Source organism: Zootoca vivipara, chromosome 7 (assembly GCF_965207765.1).
Source record: "Zootoca vivipara chromosome 7, rZooViv2.hap1.1, whole genome shotgun sequence".
In the NCBI taxonomy this organism is placed as follows: Eukaryota; Metazoa; Chordata; class Lepidosauria; order Squamata; family Lacertidae; genus Zootoca; species Zootoca vivipara.
In genome coordinates this window covers 44,151,251-44,176,745 of record NC_142590.1, presented here as the reverse complement: position 1 = coordinate 44,176,745, position 25,495 = coordinate 44,151,251, and the positions used below count along the sequence as shown (strand labels likewise).

The 25,495-nt window shown below is 39.1% G+C and overlaps 1 protein-coding gene across 7 annotated transcripts in view; it reads left to right on the top strand.

The window, feature by feature from the left end:
- The window catches only part of MAST2 (microtubule associated serine/threonine kinase 2), a 155,937-nt gene that overhangs the window by 48,569 nt on the left and 81,873 nt on the right, over positions 1-25,495 (top strand). For 4 of the 7 annotated variants that reach the window (XM_035133526.3, XM_035133527.3, XM_035133525.3 and 1 more), the window contains one exon: positions 18,092-18,123. In XM_035133526.3, the coding sequence (XP_034989417.2) occupies positions 18,092-18,123 (32 nt within the window). Of the gene's footprint in view, positions 1-18,091; positions 18,124-22,134; positions 22,640-24,214; positions 24,422-25,495 lie in introns of those variants that run through there. The other 3 variants (XM_088673237.1, XM_035133528.3, XM_088673239.1) reach the window with 2 other exon arrangements.

Genomic DNA, 25,495 nt, shown 5'->3' with positions numbered 1-25,495 from the left:
GGTAGAAGAGGAATAAGGACACTGAAAATACTGATGTAGTTGTTCTTTAAAGCACATTGTTGTTTTTAGTCGTGTCCGACTCTTCGTGACCCCATGGACCATAGCACGCCAGGCACTCCTGTCTTGCACTGCCTCCCGTAGTTTGGTCAAACTCATGTTCGTAGCTTCGAGAACACTGTCCAACCATCTTGTCCTCTGTCGTCCCCTTCTCCTAGTGCCCTCAATCTTTCCCAACATCAGGGTCTTTTCCAAGGATTCTTCTCTTCTCATGAGGTGGCCAAAGTATTGGAGCCTGAGCTTCACGATCTGTCCTTCCAGGGAGCACTCAGGGCTGATTTCCTTAAGAATGGATAGGTTTGATCTTCTAGCAGTCCATGGGACTCTCAAGAGTCTCCTCCAGCACCATAATTCAAAAGCATCAATTCTTCGGCGATCAGCACATTAGTCTCTCTTCTATAATTCCCAATGAATTATTTTATCTTTCAATATTTTATTCCCAAGGATCAACTTTAAATTCTGTCTACCTACCTACCTACCTACCTACCTACCTACCTACCTATCATCTATTCATCCATGCTGTTGAGCTATTGTTTTGGATAGTAATTGTGAGTAATGAGGGAGAGAGAAGACTAAATTGTACGTTAGGAATTTACCACTTATCCCTGCCTTTCTACAGGAAAGTTTATTCAAGGCAGCTTGCGATTCAAAACCATAATTATTAAACAACAATAAAACACTAAAAACAAATATTAAAGATAGAATCTGCTTGCAGGTTAGAACAGGGATTAAAATACCAATTTTTTCTTTTCTTTTTTTGAGATGCTAGAAACTACTTAACAGATCAGCCCTGCTAGATCAGTCTAAAGGCCTGTTCTCACAATGGCCATCAAGATGCCTATGGAAATATTTCAATCTGAACATGAAGTGGATAGTCCTCTCCTTCTATTAGATATTGTTACATCTTCTATTAGGTATAAGTTCTGCATATTGTTATGTCTTCTGTTAGAGATAAGATCTGTATAACATGTTTTGACCCACATTTTCTTCCGCTTACTATGTAGCATTGCTCCTTTCTACTCCACAGTCTTTCCTTTATGGTTCACTTGCTGTTTTAGACCTATTCTTTTCCTTTCCTGCCCCCTGCCATAGCTGCCAAGTTCTCCCTTTTTTTAAGGGAAATTCCCTTATGCTGAATAGGCTTCCTCGTGAGAAAAGGGAAAACTTGGCAGCTATGCCCCCTGCAGCGCTATGTGTACCCTCAAAATCTGCTCTGGAGGGTCCTCCAACCCTCTGGAGAAGATTTTGAGGGTGTGTGGATGGCTGCAGGATGGGTGGAGACACAACATTGGACACAACTTTATGATATTGCTGACATTTGTAAAGTAAAATATCATTATGTTTATGTATTCTTTTTAATATAACTTTATGATATATTTATAAATCTATATACCGTAACTTTATGCTGCTTCGCCTGTCCTGTTTGTCTCTCTTGTCAACTTACTAATTTGATACCATCGTTGAAGATTAAGAGGGCCTTTATAATTGGTTTTATATGTTATGGCTTATATATCTTATAGTCATTGTGGAAGAAGCTTCTTACAACTCAACATGTGTAGATCCTTACTAAATTGTTCATAGTACAACCTTTGAACTCTTATCTCGCCTATGTTCCTGTCCTGGTGCCTTTTGTCCGTTCACTCCTGAGAGCCAGCAGTTGACAGCTAGATTAATCCAGCCAACTAATAATTCACACAGTTGGTTACGTGTACGCAAATGTGCAGAATTAGCTTTAATCTTGGTTTCTAACCCTGATTTTAAAAGCAAACGAATAAGTGCTGGTGCAGACATAATGCTATACCATAGTTCACATTAACAGGAAAAGTGGGAGGGAGCACAGCGACTACACACTGTCAATGCCCTACTAGAGTTAGAAAATAGCTAGAGTTTATGCCTACATTTGACCTGCTTTTAGCCAGGGTGGCATGCAGGCTCATGTATATTGAACAAGTCATAAATCTGGAAGTATACGTGCATAGTGTTTAAATATATTATTCCTTTGTACAGCTGGAGTAAGGACTGGATTGCTTACTTAAAAACATTCTGTCCGTATTTGTTTCCTAAATGAATTATTTTCCTTCTGTCCTAAATAATTCCTGGTCAGCTGTAATTATTGCTTTGAGTAGGTACATTAGTTTATTGATCTTTTTGAAAGCATGTATGCTAAAGTAAGAGAAGGCTATATACTTATCTCAGAGTCATGAAAATGTAATAGAAGAAAATGCAATTGTCAACTTTGCTGAACTGATGCATAGTATTAAGTAGATAGCTCTTTGGCAGATGACCTGTATCTGTAAGAGATCTCCAATAATTGGCTTCTGTTCACTGAATTTATGGCATTTACTGGCCTTCATAAATGTCTTAAGTTGCTTTTGTCCAAGTTGAATGATATCTTGCATTTTGCCCTTCTATTTGCATTCTCTTGATGTTCAAAGAAAACATGATTGTCAGCTTGTTTTAATATTATGAAATATAGATCTTGTTTCTGCTGTTCACTCTGGATATGATGTAATGTTTTTAGTATTAAATAGACAATGAACAGAAGGGATTAGAGAACAATTTACTGATTTATTTATTGCTGGTTCTATAGAGTACATGGAATATGTAGAGTTCCAGTTTAAAAACAAAAATGTGGACACTGTAGATGGCTTGCTTTCACCCTCTGATCCTTTATTCCATTATCCACTGGGTCAGCTAGCCTTGCTGATACTGGTTTCTGTATCCTCCCCTTTCCTGATTATTGATAGATGAGGGAGGTAGGGCAAGAGGGTGCAGAATTTGGATATCCAGAATGGTCCAACATGAAAGAAGGATGGAGACAATTGTTATTGCTATATACCAGTTTGGAACAAAGCCTTTCAGGTTTACTTTATCAAATAATTCAGAATAAAATCAGCAATAGTCTTATTGATTCTAATTGTTTTTTTTTTATAAAATGGCCATGCTTGGGTTGAATATTATCTCTCTTTAGCTAATGTGTATTGACGGTGTGACAGTAAAAGCAGTGTTGCTCTTTAAGCTTCCCTTTTCACTGTTCTTGTGCAGCCATTAGTGTTTATTTAGCTTTTTTCTTATGTACAGTGGTACCTTGGGTTGCAAACACTTCGGGTTACAGACTCCACTAACCCGGAAGTAGTACCTCGGGTTAAGAACTTTATCTCAGAATGAGAAGAGAAATCGTGCGGCGGCGCAGCAGCAGCAGGAGGGTCCATTAGCTAAAGTGGTACCCCAGGTTATGAATGGTTTCAGGTTAAGAACAGAGTTCTGGAACGAATTAAGTTCTTAACCAGAGGTACCACTGTATAGTTTGCCATTACATTTGAACATTTGAAGCATGGTTTGCCCTTGCCCTGCATAACTAGGTTTGTAAACTAGGTTGATCCTGGTTTTAGAGAGCAAGAGCAAAACATGGTTTGTGATTTAAAATGGAATTATGAACTATGATTTGCAGCAAACAAAGTAACTAAATTTGCACAAAGGGAAGTTGAAACACTATTGTGTTTTCCGCATCCTTCCTATGTATTCTTTCTGCAGCAGAACAGGAACAGGTACTTACTACCTACAGTTTGGGTTGTACAGCTCATCCCCTTCCTGGCATGGCATTTTAGTTTGGGGTTTTTTTGTATCATGGCAACCTGTTGTTGGTTTTATGTTACTATAACTTTTACCCCCAGGAAACCTGAAAGCTGAAAAATGAAAACACATAAAACAACAAAGCTGATGTTTTTTTGTAATCCACCAAAGTTCTCATGCCTAAATATGTGAAAGATAGAAAACATTTAGTGTCCTGGAGCTCCTAAGTAACTGGTATATTCTTTGCCTCTAGGTATTCTGCATTGTAAAAATTACATGCAATTTAATAATTCATGCTTTTATTTTTTATTTTATTCAATAAATGAATTATTCAATTCTCAGGATGAAAAGGTGACTTATTAAAAAGTCAGCTTGATGGATAGTGCTAGATTTTAGAAATACAGTATGTCATTTTCTCTTTTCTCTTCTATTTTTTATGGTAAGATTTTTTAATTGAGATTTTCTCATAATGCAATTGTTGTTGTTTAGTCGTGTCCGACTCTTCGTGACCCCATACAACTACAAAAGATACAAAAAAGAAAGAAAGAAAGAAAAGAAATGGACAACAGAGATAAAGAGAGGAAGAAGAGAGAAAGAGGGAAATAAAATAAAAAGCAAAAGAAGAGAAACATTAGCAGAAATATATCATTTTCAAAGTAATAATCTAAATGTTTCTGCATCACAAATTGAAATTTTGAGTATCACCAAACTTTCCCCCTATACAATTCCTTCTTTGCCTTTGCAAAAAGGGATTTAAGACTGTGGTAAAATTGCATCTATCCATATAATTTCTTCACTATATGTAGAATATTATTTAACTTTGAATGTTCTTATCACTTTAAGTTATAGAAAGGTTGGAGTCAGATGTTCAGGATAGAGGCTTTGAGTGCATGGAGTTATGGTCAGACTGTTTTGCAGGACACAGGTGGCGCTGTGGTCTAAAACCACTGAGCCTTGGGCTTGCCGATCGGAAGTTCGGCGGTTTGAATCGCTGCGATGGGGTGAGCTCCCGTTACTCGGCAACTAGATAAATAGGTACCACTACAGCGGGAAGGTAAACAGTGTTTCTGTATGCTGCTCTGGTTTTGCCAGAAGTGGCTTAGTCATGCTGGCCACATGACTCGGAAGCTGTCTGCGGACAAACGCCGGCTCCCTCGGCCTATAGAGCAAGGTGAGCGCCGCAACCTCAGAGTTGTCTATGACTGGACCTAACGGTCAGGGGTACCTTTACCTTTAGACTGTTTTGCATACAATGTGATTTTGCTTCTTTTAATATCACTGAAGCTCAAATAAGTATAGCACGTAGATTAGCATAGCAGAGAGGTGATAATGGATTCTGTACTGATCTTTTTTGCCCTTCATCAGTTACATGGCTAGGAGAGGTAATTGCTTTAGCATGGAAGGCTATAGAGAACATTTGAAGTAACTGGATTGTACATGTCTGGGATATATGTGTTAATTCTTGTATTAATAGGCTTCTTGTACTGCTTTACATCAGGAAGTAATAGCCATTTATGAATTGAAGTGAATTGGAAATATATTTTCGACTTGGTTCAGTATCTAAAAGAAAACCACAATCCTTATCACTTTTATATGAAAAGTGAAGGTAAGTGACCTATAAGAAACGGATCTGTTTTAGGACCATATCTTTATTGGGTCAACCAAAATGGCACAACATTATTTAAGCTTTCATATTCTCCAGAACTCTTCATCAGGTTAATAAAGCAGGAGAGGAAAAATGTTGGCTGGTAAAAGTAATGAATCTGCATCTGTAAAAGTCTTAAGATGGATTGTGGACAGAGATTGCAGATCATTAAATGAGGCTCTGTAGGTTTCCAGTTGCACCTGGGTCTTTGGAGAGAGAGAAACACTCAATAGCTGATTCTCCACCTCTAGAAATACAAAAGCCAGTTGTTACAAAAGCCAGCTAAAACCCCTTGTTAGGTGGATACTGCCTAATGCAGGCATCCCCAAACTGCGGCCCTCCAGATGTTTTGGCCTACAACTCCCATGATCCATAGCTAGCAGGACCAGTGGTCAGGGATGATGGGAATTGTAGTCCAAAACATCTGGAGGGCCGAAGTTTGGGGATGCCTGGCCTAATGGCTCCTGTATTCTACATTTTCTCCCCAGCCCCACTTTGTTTACTTGGTGAAGAGTTCTGTAGAATCACAGAAGATAAGTGTCATTTTGTGATGGCTTGGTTAAGAAAGATATAGCTTTAATATGGATTTTTTCTGATGGGTCATAACAGTTACCGTTACTTTGAGTAAAAGTTGCAACTAAAATATGTCATTATTTGTGTTTTCTTTAACTGAAGGTTATTTTTGCCATTTGTTAGGGGATTTGAAATTTGAAAGTGGGTTATCAGTAGCTAAATTAATAATAATAGTGGCATACAACCCAAAAGCAAGTCAGAAAAAAGTTTATGCAACTCTACGAAAGGGAAGACATATATTTCAAGATTATGATTTTATCCAGGAAATTGTGTGAATACAGTAAACACTAGCTTCCAAAATATTTGTGGGTAATATTATTGAAGTTCCTGTTTGTCCCACAGTCAACATAATTCAGTTTTGTAAATCTGTTCCAAATGTATCCTAAAGGAATGCTCCTTATTCAAGGAAGTTCATATAACCTCATCCTGCTCTGTCTTGGTTGCTTAATGCTTTTCTTGCCTAAACAGTAATTGTTTGTACAGATGGGGAGCTCTTCATTCTTTCCTAAGAGTTGCACTAATATTTTCAGATAGGAAGCCTGTCTTCATTTAATAGATAAAATAAGAATATTTAAATTAATTATTGGATTTAAATGGCTCTTTGATTTGGGCGATTCAATCCCTTAACCTTTCTATTTGACTCAAACAGTCATCTAATAGTAAGTGTAGCCCTAGAGTTGGAAGCTCAGACTCCATATCTTAAATATTTCCAAAAAACCATATCTAAAACATACAAACTAAAAATCAGCAGCAAAAAAGCATAATCAAACTCAGATTTGTGCCAGTTATAGAACACAATATAGGACTGCAAGGGGGCTTTGGGATTGAGCTTCTTGAACTTCAGCCCCTTATAACACCTATCACTTTTGCATCTGAAAAACTTCAAACTGAATGTTGATGTGTTTGTTGCAAGAGTGCTGTTTTTCAGTGAAAAAAAAAAGTCTATTGGGCATATGTAAGCTCTCAGGTGTCCTTTGGATCCCAGCCGTATAATGTGCCCTGCAGAAACAGTAAGAAAATGCAGAGAACTCAACTGATTGCAAATACTAACTTTAAGATGGACAAAATATTGGACAATAAAGCAATGTCTGCGGACAAAATGGAAACAAAATAATTAACAAAGTCATTGTTAAACAGAATTACTCATTAGCTTTCCAGAGAAAATGATGATAATTACCATTGCTTGATCCCAGAGAGACCCAACAGTTAGTTCTTTGCTTGCAGATCTTGGATTTTCTATCATCACTGTCTTGAAGTTAAGAGCTGTAATGCAGGTACTTGCTTGCAGCATATTGCAGCTAAATATATCAATATACTACTTTCAGTAGTTTTGGTGGAACCATAGTTCTTCAGCAGATGAAATATGCTTTTCTAACTATTATGGGTACAGTTGATCTTGGTGGCACAAGCAGGTACACTGTATAATGGTTCCTGCGTTCAGTTACAAAAAGCTGTTTTGGCTAGACAGGCCTCACTGAAGGTGAAGAGAGAAGGAAAAAAAGTGGTGCTAAGGAATAGAAAAACGGCAGTCGCAAAATCATATAATAAATGGAACCAAAGACAATGATGATAAATAAAAGAACAATTACTCCTCCCCAGAGAATCAAATTGAGCACAAAACAAAATGCAAACACAGCCAGCCCTGCAGGGAAACACAAAAGTGCAGTCACAGCCGCTATCGCCATCTTGCCATTATAAATATCCTTGCTCTTGAGCTGATTAAGGTAAGTGCTTTTCAAATCAAGCTCTAGCAAGCTGGTTTGCTATTTATAATGTGTCATCTATGTCTCCAAAGTACCAGCCTGAGAAAAAAACTTGTTTAGATGTGACTGTGCTTTTCACAGAATAAACTTACAATAGTAACATATTTTGAGATGAAGTATTTACGGTAATACAGTTCAGGAATAATATTTTGCTTTTTAAGCCATCGTTCTGTTCTCTTTATTGGCCAGCCATCTAAATGGTGGATGATTGTCAACTCTGACCCCTCCCAGAATGTAGCATAAACTGCCTGTCCCATAAGTGCAGAACCCAGAGCATAATATGACTCTTGGAAGTGACTCAAATCATGCATTACAATGGAAGGCAAAATTCTGTTAGAATCAGGTGAGAGAGAGAGAGAGAGAGAGAGACTCCTTACCAATCTCTGTAACGTGCTCTCATGAGGAATAGCTGGAAACCATATGACTTGCAACTTGGGTTAATTACCCATTTGTAGTTGTTTAATTTGCCCGGTGGGGTTTGCTTAGTAGAATGATCATTCACAGAAGTTAATTCCCTTGAACATTTTATTAACTAAGGAGGAATTACAAAGTATTAATGTTTTCATTATGATGCATTAACCAAAGATCCATCACTTGAGAATTAAACCTTAAGATGGTTAAGAGTACAGTCCCATACAGACTTATATGGAAGAAATACTCATGGCACACAGTGGGGCTTATTTTTGTGTAAATATGGATAGGATTATGCTGTGCTTTCCCGTCTACGTAAAACTAAAAATTCCAATATGCGCTTAACTGTATATCTTTCCATGCAGGTATAGTGCAGACTGTATAGTTTTCAGACTGTCTTGGCAGGCATCTTGGACATTGTGTGCAAAAATAAATAAATCACTAGATTAAATTGGTATGTTAACTTTCATATAATCACATAATTGTAGAGTTGGAAGGGACCCTGAGGGCCATCTAATCCAACCTCCCTGCTTTGTAGGAATCTTGTGCCTTCTGATGGGACTTACAATAATAATAATAATAATATTATTATAATTTATTTATACCCTATCCATCCAACTGGATTATCCCAGCCACTCTGGGCAGCTTCCAACATAATATAAAAACTTAGTAAGACATTAAACAATAAAAACATTCTGATACAGGGCTGCCTTCAGATGTCTTTGGAAAGTAGTATAGTTGTTTACCTGTTTGACATCTGATGGGAGGATGTTCCACAGGGTGGGCGCCACTACTGAGAAAGTCCTGTGCCTGGTTCCCTGGTTCCTTGTTTTGTAGCAGTGAAAATAATTCTTTGTAAAAGGTAGGTTAAAGATTGATAAAACCGTATAGTTTAGAAAAAGGAAGCAGAAAGCCATGTTTAGAATTCTTTGGCCCAGTTCAGATGAAACACAAAACCATGGTTTATCACTATAAAAATGATCCTAATTGAGCACCCCCAACCCAAAAGGACATAGCCAAAAAAGGACTCTTTACACTGCTCAGCAAGATAGGATGCCCACCTAAGCTTTACAAAGTGAATGCATTGTTCCACAAGAACATTGAATGCCTTCCTCCAATTTGCTTTCAGATATTCTTTTCCCTGTTGCTCTCATATGCCTTTAGCTTGGCTGAAGGCGGTGTGTACTTTCATTCGAGGAGTGATGGGTCTGTTGAACCTGGCACATCACCTTGCCAGGACAAAAGTGAAAGATATTGCTTGCTTGCAGATGATGCAGCTTTGACAGTGCATTCTGAGGAAGCTCTACAGAGGCTCACCAACTGTTTTGCCCAAGCCTGCAGGGAGCTCGACTTTAGTAAAGCTAATCTGAGAAGATAATGTAATCTTATATCTGAATCAACATGTATGTGTGTACACATACAAACATAATTCCATGGATCTTTAGAGTATTTTATTATTATTAGTTTGCCAATCACTTTCTACACCATTGTCTCAAGGAATGTACAATAAGAACAGCATCAGCATAGGTATGAGGAGGTGAGCCTTTCCCCTTCCTTCCCCTTGTCTCATCACGAGCTCTCGTCTTAGAAATCAGAAATGAGCTAAACTTGGAGAAATGTGTCTGGTGCAATGGAGCATGGAGAGGTACGGTGAGGGCAGGTAGGAAGAGTTTGCCATCCCATATTTGTGCATTCGCTTTGATGTAAAAATGAGACTGCTATTTTTGCTTTATGCATGAATTGGGCTGATAGGTAAAGAGAAATTTGGCTGCCCTGTCATGTCTAGTTTCATGCTGATCTATTCAGTAGAACTGATTTCCAGAGGGGAAGTCGTGTTAGTTTCTTGCAGAAAAAACAGACTTGCAGCACTTTAAAGACTTAACAGATTTATTATGACATACGTGTTCATGGCTTCTTTTCTGCTCCATCAGATGCTATATTATCCTGAGTTGCAGGTACATATATATGTGGTTCGTGAATGTACGCTATTGAATAGTTTAGCATGAAATTGGACGTGGCTGGTATGGAGGAGGATTGTAAACAGTGAGCTCCAAAGGAAAGGATATGCAGAAAAGCACAACAGAACTATTCACAAAAAGCAGTAGTCGATAACATAGGAATCCTGCCATGGCAGCAGTATTTTGAGGGCATCTTCCAGGATCCATACTACCCACCCTATCCACATATTAGCAGCTAGATCCAGATTGATATGTTTTTCACTCACACAGAAAGCTAGTCTTTTTCTACAGTGACTACTATTGCAGGCTGCTTTTATGTTACTTAATTGAATGAACAGGGCTATGTCCTGAACTGCTGCTGCCCTTTGCTGTGTCTGCCAGTACCTCCTCTCTGCCAGTAGTCATTGGTAGACCTGTGAGTGTGAGTACCATCCAGTACAGGGGAAGAAATTGTCCTTTTCCTGCTACCTCCCTGAATTGTCCACCTTCCACTCCACCATGCAGTGGTCATTAAATTTTTGTGGCCATGTGCACACAAAACAGCCACCTTTGTACATGCCATTTTGCTTTGTCCATGTACAGAAGGGGGAAAAAACCATGAATAGGTGAGAAAGCTAGCTTTCCTCTTATTTTAGCTATTGGTATATATGCTATACTTCTCTGCCTGTCAGAAATGGGGGGTTCCCCTCAGTAAAATTCAGAACATTTAGTTGTTTGGGAACAGCAAAACTGGATGGTGTTGTAGTCCCGGTGTCTAGATAGAATTAAAAGGTGTATTGTTGCTCTTTCTCTCAAGTATTGAGAGCTTCCAGATCCTTGCTTGGAGAAAGTGCCTATATGTTCAAATGACTCACTGCAATAAGTGCTTATGTTTTGGAGTTGTAGAAGGTGGGAACTGAAATAGTGGGGAAATGGAGTACAGCTAATGTTTTATGAAGATTAGATTAAAGGCTTGAGACATGCCTAGGCATATTCGGCTTCTGGGTTTATTAAAAGTGTTTTAATGGGAAGGAGAAAGTTGTCACTCTGGTTGATCAGTGGATTGTATTTGATAACATTCTGATGCTTCTGCATCAGAAAATTTAATATTTACGTAAAAAACCCACAGTCTGGCTACAACAGCTGCTTGTGCTCTCTCCGTTGTTTGTTTACCTCTCTTCCTTAAGTTAATTAGGTATTTTTTCTTTCTCTTGTTGGGGAAATGCAGGGAGAAATTGGTCTGCTCAAGAGTTCAGGTCAAACACTTGAAAAAACCCATCAAGTCTTTGATCCGCTTCAGCTGAGCAAGCAGATATTCCCTTATCCCTAAATGGAGCCTTGTGGAACAGTACAAAGAGGGCACTAGAGATTATGAGCAATGCTTTGAGGAACAGAACATTGTCTTTTAATTAAGGCATTTTAAAGGGTCAAACTAGGTATGGCTGGAAATGGGCATACTTTTTTCACAAATCCACCACATTCACATGCTCACAGATAAAAAGGGGGGGGAGTAGGGGGATTTGCTTTATCAGCTGAAGATGTAGGAAATAATGGCTCCATCATGTCTGCAAGGCTGAGAACCTGGTGTTTCAAGCCTGGCAGGTGTCATTCATATAATATCATATCTGATCTGATTGTTATATAATGACATCAGTATAGGACAGCTCTTGAAAAATGCTTGGAGATGGCAACTGGTGCACAGTATGATATGTCCCTTCTGAAAATGAAAGTCTATCAGGATCAATTATACAGGTGCTCAAATGGCTTTGTGAGTTTATTGGAGCCAGAAATGATACAGAAGGCTAGACATGGACTTAGCACGTGTTAATTTATTTGTGCCTCAAATACCCATGGAGTCAAGTTATTTCTGTCCCAATGCAATTAAGGCTGATAGAGAGCTCTCAATACCAGGCTTTTAGCTCAGACAAATAGATACTTTCAGCAACGTCCCCTCTGTAATGTTGGGGGAATCCAAACCATCAATATATTCATAGGCAGATAAGACCTTTCTAACCTATCATGACTGGGCTTTGGTAAGCATGTATGCATGGCATTTTTTTCTTGTTGCAAGAAGGCAAGTCTTTACTCTGCTCTGAAGAGCTTAAAATTAAAGGTTTGACTCAGGTGTGAAAACGTTTGGTTTGTTTTTTTTTTAAAAAAAGTTGTATATTGTTAGGCTTCATTACAGTGGGGTGTAAGAACATGCAGCTGGGGCCACACTTCTGTTTGTCATGAAATATGTAGAATTCCCTAAATCTCAAATTGCTTTGGGTTTTGTGGCTTCTTGGTGACACAATACACTTTAAAAAAAACACCCACTAAGTTCATAACTTTTGTGAAATAATTTCCACTGCAACCCCGCCCACAAGGCCTGGGTTGCTGTGCGTAAGAGAAACCTAGTGGACAAGCAGAGGCAAGGAGAGGCCCATCTGCTTCCTCCAACTAAGTCTTTGTTACACATGCCAGATCAAGTCATGGATGGCAGTGGTCTTATGAATCATTGATCTGGCATTGCACAGCAGCACCTTTAGGTCATGTGGGTTTCCTTTGCTGATTCCAGTATCTGTTCGGTCAAGACCAGACCCGGAGGCAGGGGTAGTCCTCAAACAATGACTAAACCTGCCGCCTTGGTAATGACATGATCTGGTCTTAGCGTAACTCCTCCTCCTACCCATGATCACTGAGATCGGTTGTCCCAATGCATCCCCTCCTGTGGAACCCACTCCCAGGCAGCCCTGACCCCTCCCTTTAAAAACAAAATAAAACCTATATAAAAACAAAAAACAGTAAAAATTACAAACATACCGTAACAAAATTAAACAAATTCCCAGACCCGACTAAACATCCATCCCACCCACCCCACACCAAAAAGAATTTTAAAAGGTAAAAAAGAAATTTTAAAAACATTTTAAAAAGAACTCTGCACTGTTCTGAGTTCTCCTGGGCAGCAACAGCAGCAGTGGCAACTGTTCTTATGAGGCCTGTCAGGACCCACTCTGGGCCAGATGGTGAGTGGCAGGAACAGGGCCCAAGCAGGGGAGTTCTCCTGGGCAGCAACAGCATGTTTTGCTGTTTCGTATTGTTAGTTTTGATCTCTTACCACATTCTTACCATTGCTTTGTATATATGCAAAATTGCTTAGCAGTAAACTGCAGTTTTACTTTAATGAGAAGTCATAGTTAATAATTATATCATACCAAGGGGAGGGGCGACTAAATTAGGACATGTTTGTTTCTGGATTTGGTTATATTCTGTAGCAGCAGCGATGATGTATTTGTTCTTGATGCATGCCCTGTCTTGGAAAGCATGCTTTGTTCAAGATGAATGTATGCTTATTCAAGTACTGTATTCTTTGTAGAATATAGATACTGTTTCTACTAGTGGTTTCTAAAAGCTCATATTCATAAAGAGGGGTTAGAACATTATCATGTGAGGCATCAGTGTACTATGGTTCTGCTGCTGTTATGATGCCTGTTGGTGCTTTCAAAGCCAGATACTGATCAAGTAATGCTCTTCTGAGAACACTACAGTATAAACACAGCTTGCTTTCCTAAGCCTCACAAGATATAGTGAAAATGAGTGGTTTCCTTTTTGTTCTAATTTCCCAACATTTGTGAAGTTTGCAGTAGTTGGTGAGGGGGTGGGAATTTCTGCTTTTCTAGGAGCTAAGCAGGTCTGAATACTGGATTGCTCCATGAGCTGTGATTGCTCCATGAACATAGGTGCACAATAAAATACTCTTTATGGTGACCAGTGAAGAATTAGTAATTTGAACCCTCTGTGTTCTTTCATAATAACCACACGTTGAAACATAATATTGACTTCTCCCAAAATAAATAAGCTTAAAACCAAGTGTTCTTGTTGAACTTGGAAATATGAGCTGTTAATATGTTTTCATAGTAGGGAAATGCCAGTTGGTACACTCTTAAACATTTTTTGCCAACAAGCGGTGGTTTGTCAAAAGAAAATAATAATGCTGCCTGGTAGTACTGATTAATTGCTTCTGTATGCTGTCATTGACTTTTGCACCTTTAGCAGCTTGGGAATTCTAGTCTGAAGTGTAACAAGGAAGAAACATTTAAATGTGATGTAGTCATTGAAATCTTGCGCTAAAGTTAGTGAGAGAAGTGAAAATTTAATACAGCTGAATCTTAACATAACCTTCTGATTCAAAAGGAAAAATGTTTTTTATTGGGCCAATTAGTAAATTAAGCATAATTTCACAGAAGCTATGAGGTAGGAAGGGCCACAGTCCTTCCGTGGTAACTTGAACCAGTAGTGGGGAGAGCAAGAGTTAAATTAGGTGGGGTCAAAGTCAAAAGCACACAGGATCCCCTTTTCACTCTTTCTGCCACACTTCCTCCTCTTTCTGCTTTATCCCCCCACCTTAGTCACCCACATGAAATTAGGCCAAGGTTGCCCTCTGTAGGGATAAGGATTAGCTGACACACAGTGCCCTCACATGGTGCATTTGTGTGTTAAATCAGTATGTGGAAATCTATTTTGATATTGGTTCTACTGCTTGGGAAGGATTCTTGAGTGAGTGATTGTTGCAGGCACCATTGGATGATCTGATATTCTGGAGCTGTCTTAATCTGGTTTCATTTTAGGAACTTTATGTCATTCTTATGTATTATATATTAAATCCCAAGCCCATTCTGTTGGATCCTTAGGTGGCTTTTGATGCTGTTTGACAATGGCAGCTCTGCCTGGGTTTGGGATGGGAGTACTATATTTCAGTGGTTCCAGCCCTCCTTGAATGGCCAGTTTCAGAAAACACGGAATGAAATGAGATTGGTACACTTAACTTCTAACACCCAGCTTTGTTTCTCCTTCTATCAAACTTAAGGGAGGCCATGGAGATTCTAAATTGGGCTCATTAATGGACTGCTTGAGGGCCAATAAAGTGAAACTTAATGGCTTGTTTTATCAGGGCAGTGGTGCTCCATCTGTAATTGCTCTCCCGCTGAAAGATCTGTTTGGAGGTACAGACCGATTCACCATTGTCACTGGATGCCCAGTAGAATCCATGGTACTTGCCTTTTTTCAACTGTTCCTGGGGCATCAAGTGTGACCTTTCCTAGACAACGACAGCCTAGTCATGTGTGCCTTGGTGATTTCTCAGTTGGAACCCCCCCCCCAACAGTGCATTGCATGTGGAGCCATTACTGAATATCATTTGGAAGCTTCGGTTAGTATTAAACACGGCTGCTAGGTTACTAGTGGGGCTGGCAATGGAGAACATTATCTCACCAATACTTAAATACTGTAATGATACTGGCTCGAAGTGCTGGTTTCTATCTATATGTATTTAAATAGCTTGGGACTTAGTACTTATATAGTAAAAGGTAACGGTAAAGGTACCCCTGACCGTTAGGTCCAGTTGCGGACGACTCTGGGGTTGCACGCTCATCTCGCTCTATAGGCCGAGGGAGCTGGCGTTTGTTAACAGACCACTTCTGGGTCATGTGGCCAGCATGACTAAGCCGCTTCTGGTGAAACCAGAGCAGCACACGGAAATGCCGTTTACCTTCCCGCCGGAGCGGTACCTATTTATCTACTTACACTTGACGTGCTTTCGAACTGCTAGGTGGGCAGGAGCTAGGACCAAACAACGGGAGCTCACCCCGTCGCAGGGGTCCGAACCGGCAACCTTCTGATCAGCAAGCCCTAGGCTCTGTGGTTTAGACCACAACACCATCTGCGTATTTTGTGCAAATAGTTACATTTGTAAGGTTGTTACAACCTTAAAACACACCCAGACTGAAGTAACTAGGGCAATCTAAATTTGTATTTTGAGAGCCAGAGTACTCTTAAGAAATGGACAGTACACTTGACTCAGCTGTGCTTTCATGTTTCCTTCTAATTTGCATGCAGGGGTTTATGTGAGACAAACCATTAAACATAATTAGTACATTTAGGAATAGATTTATTGAACTGTGGAGAATTACTACCAGGGTTAAAGCTGGTCACAGCTTGACAGTATATTTATTAGGTTGTCATTTCTGTATAAGTAGATGGAAACCTTTTTCTTAACTTGCAAAAGACCTTATTCTTTCATATTATCTGTACATACAGAATGTTATGAGTAAGCAGGGACACCAATAATGTGCAGCTTCCAAACTTGAAATGCTTCATTAGCTAGGCTGGCATACTAATTTCCCTGCTGTGATTCCTACTGATATCCATGAATATATAGCTGTGTAAAGTATTGCCAAGTTTTTCTTAAGTGACATTTGAAGGGAAGAGATGAATTAATTCAATTGTCCTTAATCATCACACATTGTGAGGACAGTTTCTAGTGCTTTGCATCACCAACAGTCTGATATTCAGGACAGATTTTGCATGTCATTGTACTTTGGAGACAGATAATTGACTATCCAGAATTCCCAGTTTGTACCTACCCAAATCCAAGAAATCCACAGCAAGTGAGGTTTGAGCAGATAAAGTCAAACTGTTTCCAAGTGAGGAAGAGTAACTGGTTCAGCCCTCCAACTGCTGATGCCTGCTTTCCTTCATACAGAATTTTCAAAGCATAATGAATGCCTCTGTGGTTTGGTAGGGTGAGGTGGAGGGTGCCCTAGCATTAAGCACAAGGAGCTGGAAGAATATTTTCACCTTTATACTGTTACAGGATGCAATCAGAATTTATGAAGAGAATATGGAAATTAAGGTTAAGGGCTGTAGCTCAGTGGGGTAAAACACATGCTTCTAATGCAAGAGGTTTTAGGTTCACACTTTCGGTATCTTCAGGTAGGACTGCCAAAGACTGTCTGAAAGAAGATTCCACCTAAACATTAGGAAGAACTTCCTGACAGTAAGAGCTGTTCGGCAGTGGAATTTGCTACCAAGGAGTGTGGTGGAGTCTCCTTCTTTGGAGGTCTTTAAGCAGAGGCTTGACAGGCATATGTCAAGAATGCTTTGATGGTGTTTCCTGCTTGGCAGGGGGTTGGACTGGATGGCCCTTGTGGTCTCTTCCAACTCTATGATTCTATGAAATCCCAGAGAGCTACTGCCAGCTCAGTTTACATGCCACCGTCAGCATAGTTAATGCTTTATTGTGAATGTGACTTTTTGAGCTATTTTTCTCCACCTTGTTAGTGTGTGGAGGAAACAATAACATTGCCTACAGATTATAGTTTGCTGAGAGTGAAACAAACCATGAATCCTGGTTTGGATGCAACCCCGAGCCCAAAGATAAAATGGTTTGCTGCCTCCACATGTTAATAGGAAAGAGCAAAGCTGATCCGAAACGTGCATTCGAATTAACAGCAGTGTAAACCATACTGACTCAGAGGACCAATATAACTAGCTATGGCTGAAACAACAACTCAGCAGGCACTCTGGTAAATAAAATTGCATGAGATGTCAGAATTACTTTAAATAGGTAAGTTTCCCCAGGGATTAAAAAGTAGAATAATTGGGTTTTTTTCTGTAGTAAACGTTTACCACAAATATCTCTGGTTTCAGAACACTATTAATCTTTACCCATCTATATTGCAAGATTGTCAAGCAGGATAATGATACCACCTAGTGGTACAATATTATATTTACAACATAAAAATACAGTAAATAGGTTGATTTGAAACAGAAGCATTTTAAAAAATTGAATTCTATATCATATATCTAATTTACATCCAACATCTTTGTGAAAACTGTTCAATACATGTACTGTATCTGTTCAATGTGAAGAAAATTCTTAGCTTCACTTAATATGCACTAATACGCTTAATATGCTTTAAAAAACTAATTATAAAATATGTTTACAGATAGTCTTAATGTTGTGATAATAAGAGTCATAAACACAATGCCAGCATACCAGGCCAGCTATATTCTCAGAGCTAATGGGGATGTTGATAAGAAGTGGGAATTTAGGAATGTTGTGTACTGTTTATTGACATCAGTGAGGTTCCTATCTGCACATTAGAAGAGCACTACAGAATAACTCTGTATTTCAGCAGCTCTTGCTTCTTGTAAAATCCAAATTGTAACATTGTTGGCTGTAGGCATATGGGGACAATGTTATACCTGGAGTTCTGGTAATACAGCACAGTTATTACTTGATCCAAAGCAGGCTGGTCCTGATTGTCCTCATCAGCTTGATTGATTTGCTGTTTGTATTTTTCCCACAGAAGGAACTTAGTCTCCCTAGAAGAGGAAGTTTGTAAGTATACATTTCTTTCTTGTCTTAATAGCAACTAAATCTATCAGATATATTTTTGGATATTTTATATGTTTTGTAGGAACAAAGGATGGGGCACATAAAAGCCCATGGTCACTGAGGATGATGGAAAACTGTTGCGCATTAGGCATCTCCAGGAACATGGATGATACTGTGGAATTAGGGTTGTGGAAGCATTTGAATAGGAAACAACGCAGGCTGTTAAAACCACTATGTTGAAAACTGAACGTATTTTACATTTTATGTGCCATGTGGTCTTCATAATTTTAGCAGTGCAGACATTTTATGCAGATTCATGATTTAAGGATTACTGGCCAATATGGTTGGTCAGTGTGGTAAAATGAAACTGTTTATAGTTGGATTTGTGAGAGGTAAGTGAGCCTTCTGCCTAATCCTGGACTGAAAACGAAAAACAGTAGTGTAATTGAAAACCATGATCTGAATATTTATGTTATCTTTCAAGAAACAGGCTTCGATTTATGATTCTGCTGAGAGAAATCTTGTTAGTATTTCTTTTTTGTTAAGGACAGTGCTTGATGCCTCTATGTCTGGTGTCTCTCCAGAACCTATTCTGGTGCATAGAGGCTCTAGCCACTGCAACACTCCCTATTGTTATACTTACATGAAAGTATTTTGGATTTTTGCAGTGCTGATGAAATAGTTGCAACAGTATTTTTGTTAAAATTACAGAACATATTGGGATGCTTGTAGGTATGCCAAATTATGCATTCTTTCTTTCTCAAAGTGTGTGTTGGGTATAGGTTTTTGGCAATTTTTATAAATTATTTCTCAACCTATGAGCCTTGTTTGCATTATCAGAGACCCAGTCTTAAGTGGAAGTCATAGTTCTCTGGTCTTCATAGGCACCACAGGTCATCAACTACACTTCTCAAATGAGAGATAATGTAGTAGTTGCGTTTATATTGTCTATTTCTGTCTTGGCTTGTATCTGTGACAGTTTGCTTGTGAATATAAAACTAGTGACACACAACCTGTGTTCATGTTTACAGCAGAGAGAACTGGTTGTGTGACACTTGATAGAGCCATTCTCATATTTTATTTCTAAATTACCAATTCCAGTGTAGCTTACTCACTTTCTTCATAGCTGTTTTAATGGCGTTAAATCTCCCAGGTAAGTGAATTCCTTCCTGAACTCATACTCCTCTGATTTCTCCACTCTTTGGCAGCAGCACTTACAAACAGGAAGGGTCAGAGGCTAAAAGAACTGGTATGAAACCTCCCTGAGTACTTTGTGTAAATCCAGTAGTTTATGGAACCTGTGCTTGAGAAGTTGAAATATTTAACACAGAATAAGAGAATAAACGGTATAGAAATAGTACATCATTCAGATACGTGTTTTCAAGAAATGTCATAAACTGGTGATTAAAGCGTTGTTGGTCTAAACATTTGAGCAGTTCGCAGTGAAAGGAGGTGAAACAGATATTTAGACTAAGAAAGTGAATGTGCTTTCAATAAAGAAAAAGTTGGAGTGAAGTTCACTCATTTAACCTTGAAAAGATATTAAAGCTGACTTAAAGTTGTTGAACAGCAAAACAATCAGTTGCTGCATTTGTCAGAACCATTCAGTAAAATACTTTCTGTGTTCTGGAGCATTTTATGTTTTATCAGTATACTATACTTTTCATATAGTGCTTTGGATTGGTATATTAATAAGTATTCTACATTCTACTGAGGTGCTGGAAGGGGCAATGGGCAGCTTTTAGCTCTGGTCACTCAAGGTTTTACCTAGCCTTCCAATAGTGGGAGAATCAGTTGCGTGTTCATAAAAAGGTAGCATTCTGTGTACAGATTCTAACACTAAAGAAAATTTGAAGAGTTTCCCAAGTGCTCCTAATTTGAAAGTGTGGGGAGATAGCAACTCAGCCAAGGGAAGAGGCTCTCAAGAGCTGCTCTAAAAATAACTACCTGTTTCTAAAAAGATAGGAGGTGCTGATTCAGAAATTGGCACGGCAAACTGTATTGCTGATGTTGCAACATGACTTCCCAAAATTGTATGAAGAAAGTCTGTGTTTCTGTTGAACAAGAAGTACATTCACCGTACTTGGTGTTGACTAGCTTTGCATACGGTATATGGCAAGCTTTTAAGGCATAAGGAATTAGTGCAGTATTATAGCAATGCTTTAAAATGAGAAAATGAGAAAATCTGGAACTATGCTTTCTGAATATCCATATTATAAATATTGATCAGCTGAAATAGCTTATATCATTTACATCCAAATACATTTGAGATATCTTTTAAATTTCACATTGGTTCCCCCCCCCAGTGTGATATTATTATTATTATTAACAAAATACAAAAACTGTACTATATTTTCTTGCTTGAGGATAGCGTTTTATAACCAAGGAGCTTGTATTTTAGCTAACACGGGAGAACCATCAATATTTAAATAATACGTACTGTACTTTTAGTGTGTAAAGTACTTTCAGCCCCATTAGTTTCTATCCAGTAGTAGCTAATATCCAGTGGTTCCATAACATGGCCTGGGTGAACATTCACAACTTTACTCAGGTTTTGATGCATAGGAGCTGTTCGGGGCTAAACTTCATTATTATATCAATTTAACCAGAGTTGTTTTAGTGGGATGTTACTTGGGTGTGTGGACTTCTGCTGATTCCCCTGCGCCCCCTGGTAAGAACAGTTATACATAGTGAGGCAGAGAGAATGTAGATTACTTTAGAAGAACTTGATAAATCAGATTAAGAGGTGTCCCAATCCTGTCAGGTGCCAGTAGACTGACAAACTTTCTCAGAGTGCTGGTAACTTCAAGAAATCATGTTGTAGTTCTGCAGTTCAAAGTATCAACCCCTCTGTTGAAATTCCTCAAATAACACCTTAATATGCTGTTTGACTCCTTTTTTGTACGTATGAGTTTGTCTTCATAGATTTTTGCTGACTATTCTTTAGAACAATTGGGTATCTTCTGGTGCCTGAGTTATTTTTTCTCTTTCTCTAAATTCATCTAAAAAGGTTTATCTTTAATTGAGATGTGTTTATTAAGAGACATTCCATAGCTAAATTACGCAGGCATCATTTAGACTACTTTGGGTTAAATTTTTGTCAGTGAGTCAGTCAAAAATTGCATCGTTCAAATAGTATCAGGATTATATCTGGGATACTAGTTTACATACTGATGTAACTTTTGCTGGTCTTTGACCGTATTAAAGTTTACTTACTTACTTACTTACTTACTGATGTAACATGTTGTTTTTTTTAAAGGCCAGCATTATACATTGTTGTTTCTTGATTTGAGAATTACAGAAGTAATGGAAAATGTGGTCAGCCATGCTTTCAAAAACTCATATTATTTGATCATACAATAATGTTACTGAGCAGGACATAAGGACAGATTTGGCACTGGAGTTTATTGCAGGGCTCATGTGACATTTTTTGAGTAGTAAAATGTAAGTATGCATCAGTGTGCTTCCTAGTATAAGTGGCAATTTCTATACATGGTGGTTTTGAAGATACTGATTAATAGTTTGGTAATAGTCTAAGTATGCTTACACTGATCTTAGTCAGTGGCAAGAACTGTTGTTTGACAGCCAAAATGAATGAATCATTATTTAGACAGGAAAAATAGATTATCCTTTAAAAAGGAGTTGGTTAATTCACATTGTTAACTCTCTTGCATTGGAGCTCTCATCACATTTGTCAGTTTATTTCTAGATCCAGAACGAATTAAAGTACAGGTTGAAGCAAAGTCCTGTTCTTTCTTCCTGGAAAGTCTTGTATATTGTTAGTACAATAAAAAAACACAATACTGTATGCTTAAGTGCTATTGAGTACAATATGAAAAATCCAGAATAAGGAAAAAGGTATGAGATTCCCCCCCCCCCATGTTAGAAATCCAGAAATTATTTTTTGGGGGGTGGGGTGGGAATCCACAGCAGTCAGAGAGCAGCTGCCTGTGGCTTTCCTGGGGCTCTGGGTCAGCAGTCACTGTGTACTACATTTGCAGTGTGAGCTTTCGTGTTGGTATGCGAGGCTTCTGCCAAAGTTTTTGCTCATGTGCCATTTCACCCTCTCAGTCTCTGTTTCCTTCTGGCTTGCTGAAAGTATTGCTGAAATGAAGAAATGTTTTTCCATGATTTGCTGTGTTTCAACTGTGAGAGATAATGGAAGTAAAATATAGGCGGTGGAACAAAACGGTTCAGTCCCTATCTTCGGCTTCTCAGACCTTGCTCCTCATGCTGGCTGACTTCAGCTTGGTTGTTTCTGGATGCCATAAATAAGTTTGCAGAAGGCTTCTTGAACAATTGCCTTGTGATGTGACCTGTGTGATTGATTTTGACTCCAGTTGAAGGCATAGTTATCTGTCATTGACTCTGAGGCTACACAAGAAGCTCAGGCTTGGATTTAACAGCACTTCCACTTTTCTGGCTTTAAGATCAATTCATTTAACACATCTAGCATTTCACACAGTGAAATGATGAAACGAAGAAGAGAGAGGTTTGGAGCCCCATCTCTACGGATCCAGTAAGGATTGTTGTGTGCTTAGCTAATTTATTGGAGTGAACAAATATAATATTAATCAGAATCTTGAGTGTCAGTTAAGTGCTAGTTTAACAAATCCAATCTTTTATTTAACTTTTTAGAATAAATAGTCATACAGTTTGTCGGTCTTTTTAACATAGATATAATTAATGTACTACCTCATATTTTTATATAATGGGGCAACTTAATTTTTCTGTTATTGCTCTCCTTGATATGAAGTGAATAAAAGTTCATATTGAGCTTTCTGGTCTATTTTATGTTTCATAATTCGTATTTGTAGGGCTATTGATTCCAATTAAATATTCAGTACAGCTGAATTGTGGAGATTAGTGCCTTAAGTACTAGGAGTAAGTAAAGTTAACCTCAAGTTTCCCCATTACTGTACAAGTTCTTGCACTTTTAATATACATCTCCACATATGAGAGCACCTTAGAAATAAAAAATAAAATATTGTAACTGCAGTCTGCTGTGAGCCACTGCCATTGAAGAGAAAAGCCCCAGTCAGAGGTGCAGCTTGTGAGACTGTGGCCCATGGCTGCAAGTGACATTGAATGTGCATGGAATATGCCATTAAGTATGAAGATTCTGTAAGTGGACGGTTATTTAGTTTTTCAGTCTTTTATAAATTCCCATTTGATGCCTAAAAAGAGATTAGCAGTTGATGTTTTTATTTAACCTGTAGTTTTCTCATTAGATGAATTTGGGCTGATGCATAAAGAGTCAATTATGTGTAGCTTTTATACTTTCCATGCCCAATAAAAAAAAATATCGTCTCTTCCCTCCATCAGATGCATATTTTTCACTCCATTAGACGCACCTGACCATAAGACGCACCTAGTTTTTAGAGGCGGAAAACAAGAAAAAAAATTCTTTTTCTAGCGAGCCTTCAACGGCTCAGAAGAAGGAAGGAAGGAGTGAAAGAGAGAGAGAGAGAGAAAGTAAGAGAGAGGGAAGGAGGGAAGAGAGAGACAAGGCAGGAAGGGGTGAGAGAGGGAAAGAGAGAGAGGGCAAGAGAGAGGGAAGGAAGGAGGGAGGGAGGGAGGGAAGAGAGAGAGAAGGAAGGGAGGGAGGGAGGGGAGAGAGGGGGGGAGTGGGAGTGGGAAGGAAGTAAGGATGGAGGGAAGGCTGGAAGCTGGGAGGAGCAGTGGAAGGGGCTCCCATCCGCCCCTCCTCCCGGCTCGCCACAAAGCAAGCAGGACAGGCTTGCTAGTTGCAGTTGGGAGAGGCGCTGCAATGTGCCTCTGCCAACGGTGGCTACCAAGCCTGCCCCTGCGAGAGGTGGCGGTAGCAGCGGCCTGAAAGGAGCCCTTTTGGGCCACTGTTACCGCCACCGCTGGCAACAGCAGGCTTGCTAGCCGACGTTGGCAGAGGCACAGCACAGCCTTCCTTTTTAGGAGGGAAAAAGTGCATCTTATGGAGCGAAAAATGCGGTACATGTGTCTGTTTAAGTGTAGGTCTGTTATTTGCTGTGTGCAACTTGTTTTCTTTAAAAACAAACAAAAAGTACTTGGAAGGATAATTTTGAAACTGACTGTTTCTGTTGTGGTACTTTGTCAGAATCTCCTCTCCTTTCCTTTCCCACTGCCGAGGAAGCGATGGGCATCAGCATGTGTTCTCTCCTACATCTGCTCCAGGTCTGCAGCATCTTAAAATCCCATTTAGTGCTGATTGTGCCCTTGCTGCATCTCCTCTAGTGTTTTGCCTCAACCCACAACCTCAGAGCAACCCTGGTAGTCCTTGCTACAGCAACCCACTTCAGTGGAGGTAAGGAGGAATTTACCTGGGAACATGCGTTCTTTAACCAATAGTACATAACCTTTAACTTGTGTCATTTCAATAGTAGACTTAGAATTTAAGGTATATCTGTAGCATTCGAAATTTCATCAGAGTCATGAAGCATCTAAAATAAGAAAGGAAACATTATTCAGAAATCTTGTTCTGCTACCAGTCATAGTAGACCGATTACCCCCTCCCAATTCAATAAGCATGTTCAAAATCATTTACATAATGTGTAATGCTTTCCTCATTTATAGATGGGCCCTTAATAGAACTATACTAGTTTATGGAAGCATTATTTCTCAAATTTTTATTTTAGTTAACATTCCTTTATAGTCATAACAGCTATGGGCAGAGCACTGCCTTCCTGCTTCTGCCCCCACTTCCTCCAAAACAAAGAACTTTGCAAGCTCATTCAGAGCTGATCCTATTGTTAGGCAGAGTGAAGTGGCCACATTAGGTGGTGGATGCTAGGGGTAGTAGCAATCACCAACTAATGCGGCGCCACATTGCTTCACCCACTGCATCACAGACACCATTTGAAACAACCCCCAAATTGAGCAAACCGACAGAAAGCTCAGACTGCATATCCCAGCAGGCATTGCACACATGCATAGATTGCTCAGCTTACATGATGCACACAACCACATTGCAGTATTTGTTTGAGTGGACAGCAGATGGGTGTTAGGTGAGGTAAGTTGCTGAAGGACAGAGCCAAGTATGGCATGTGGGCTGCTGTTCATCTCCCCCAACTAGCTTGCTGTCCTCATGTGTGGTTTAGGATATTCTTGTCACCAGTGCTGAATAAAAATTTGCCTGATTGACTTTTTCATGTTGTGGCAGACACTAGTATGTTCTTACTACAAAGGAGGAAGGGCAGGATATAAAGTTAAGAATAATAAAGAAATATCATCATCATCACCACCACCACCACCAACAACGTCACTATTTCTTATATGGCCTTCAACATAAAAGTCTTTCTATCTTTAACAAGATATTTTATTTTCTAAAATACAGTGGTACCTCGGTTACGAACTTAATTCATTCTGGAGGTCCATTCTT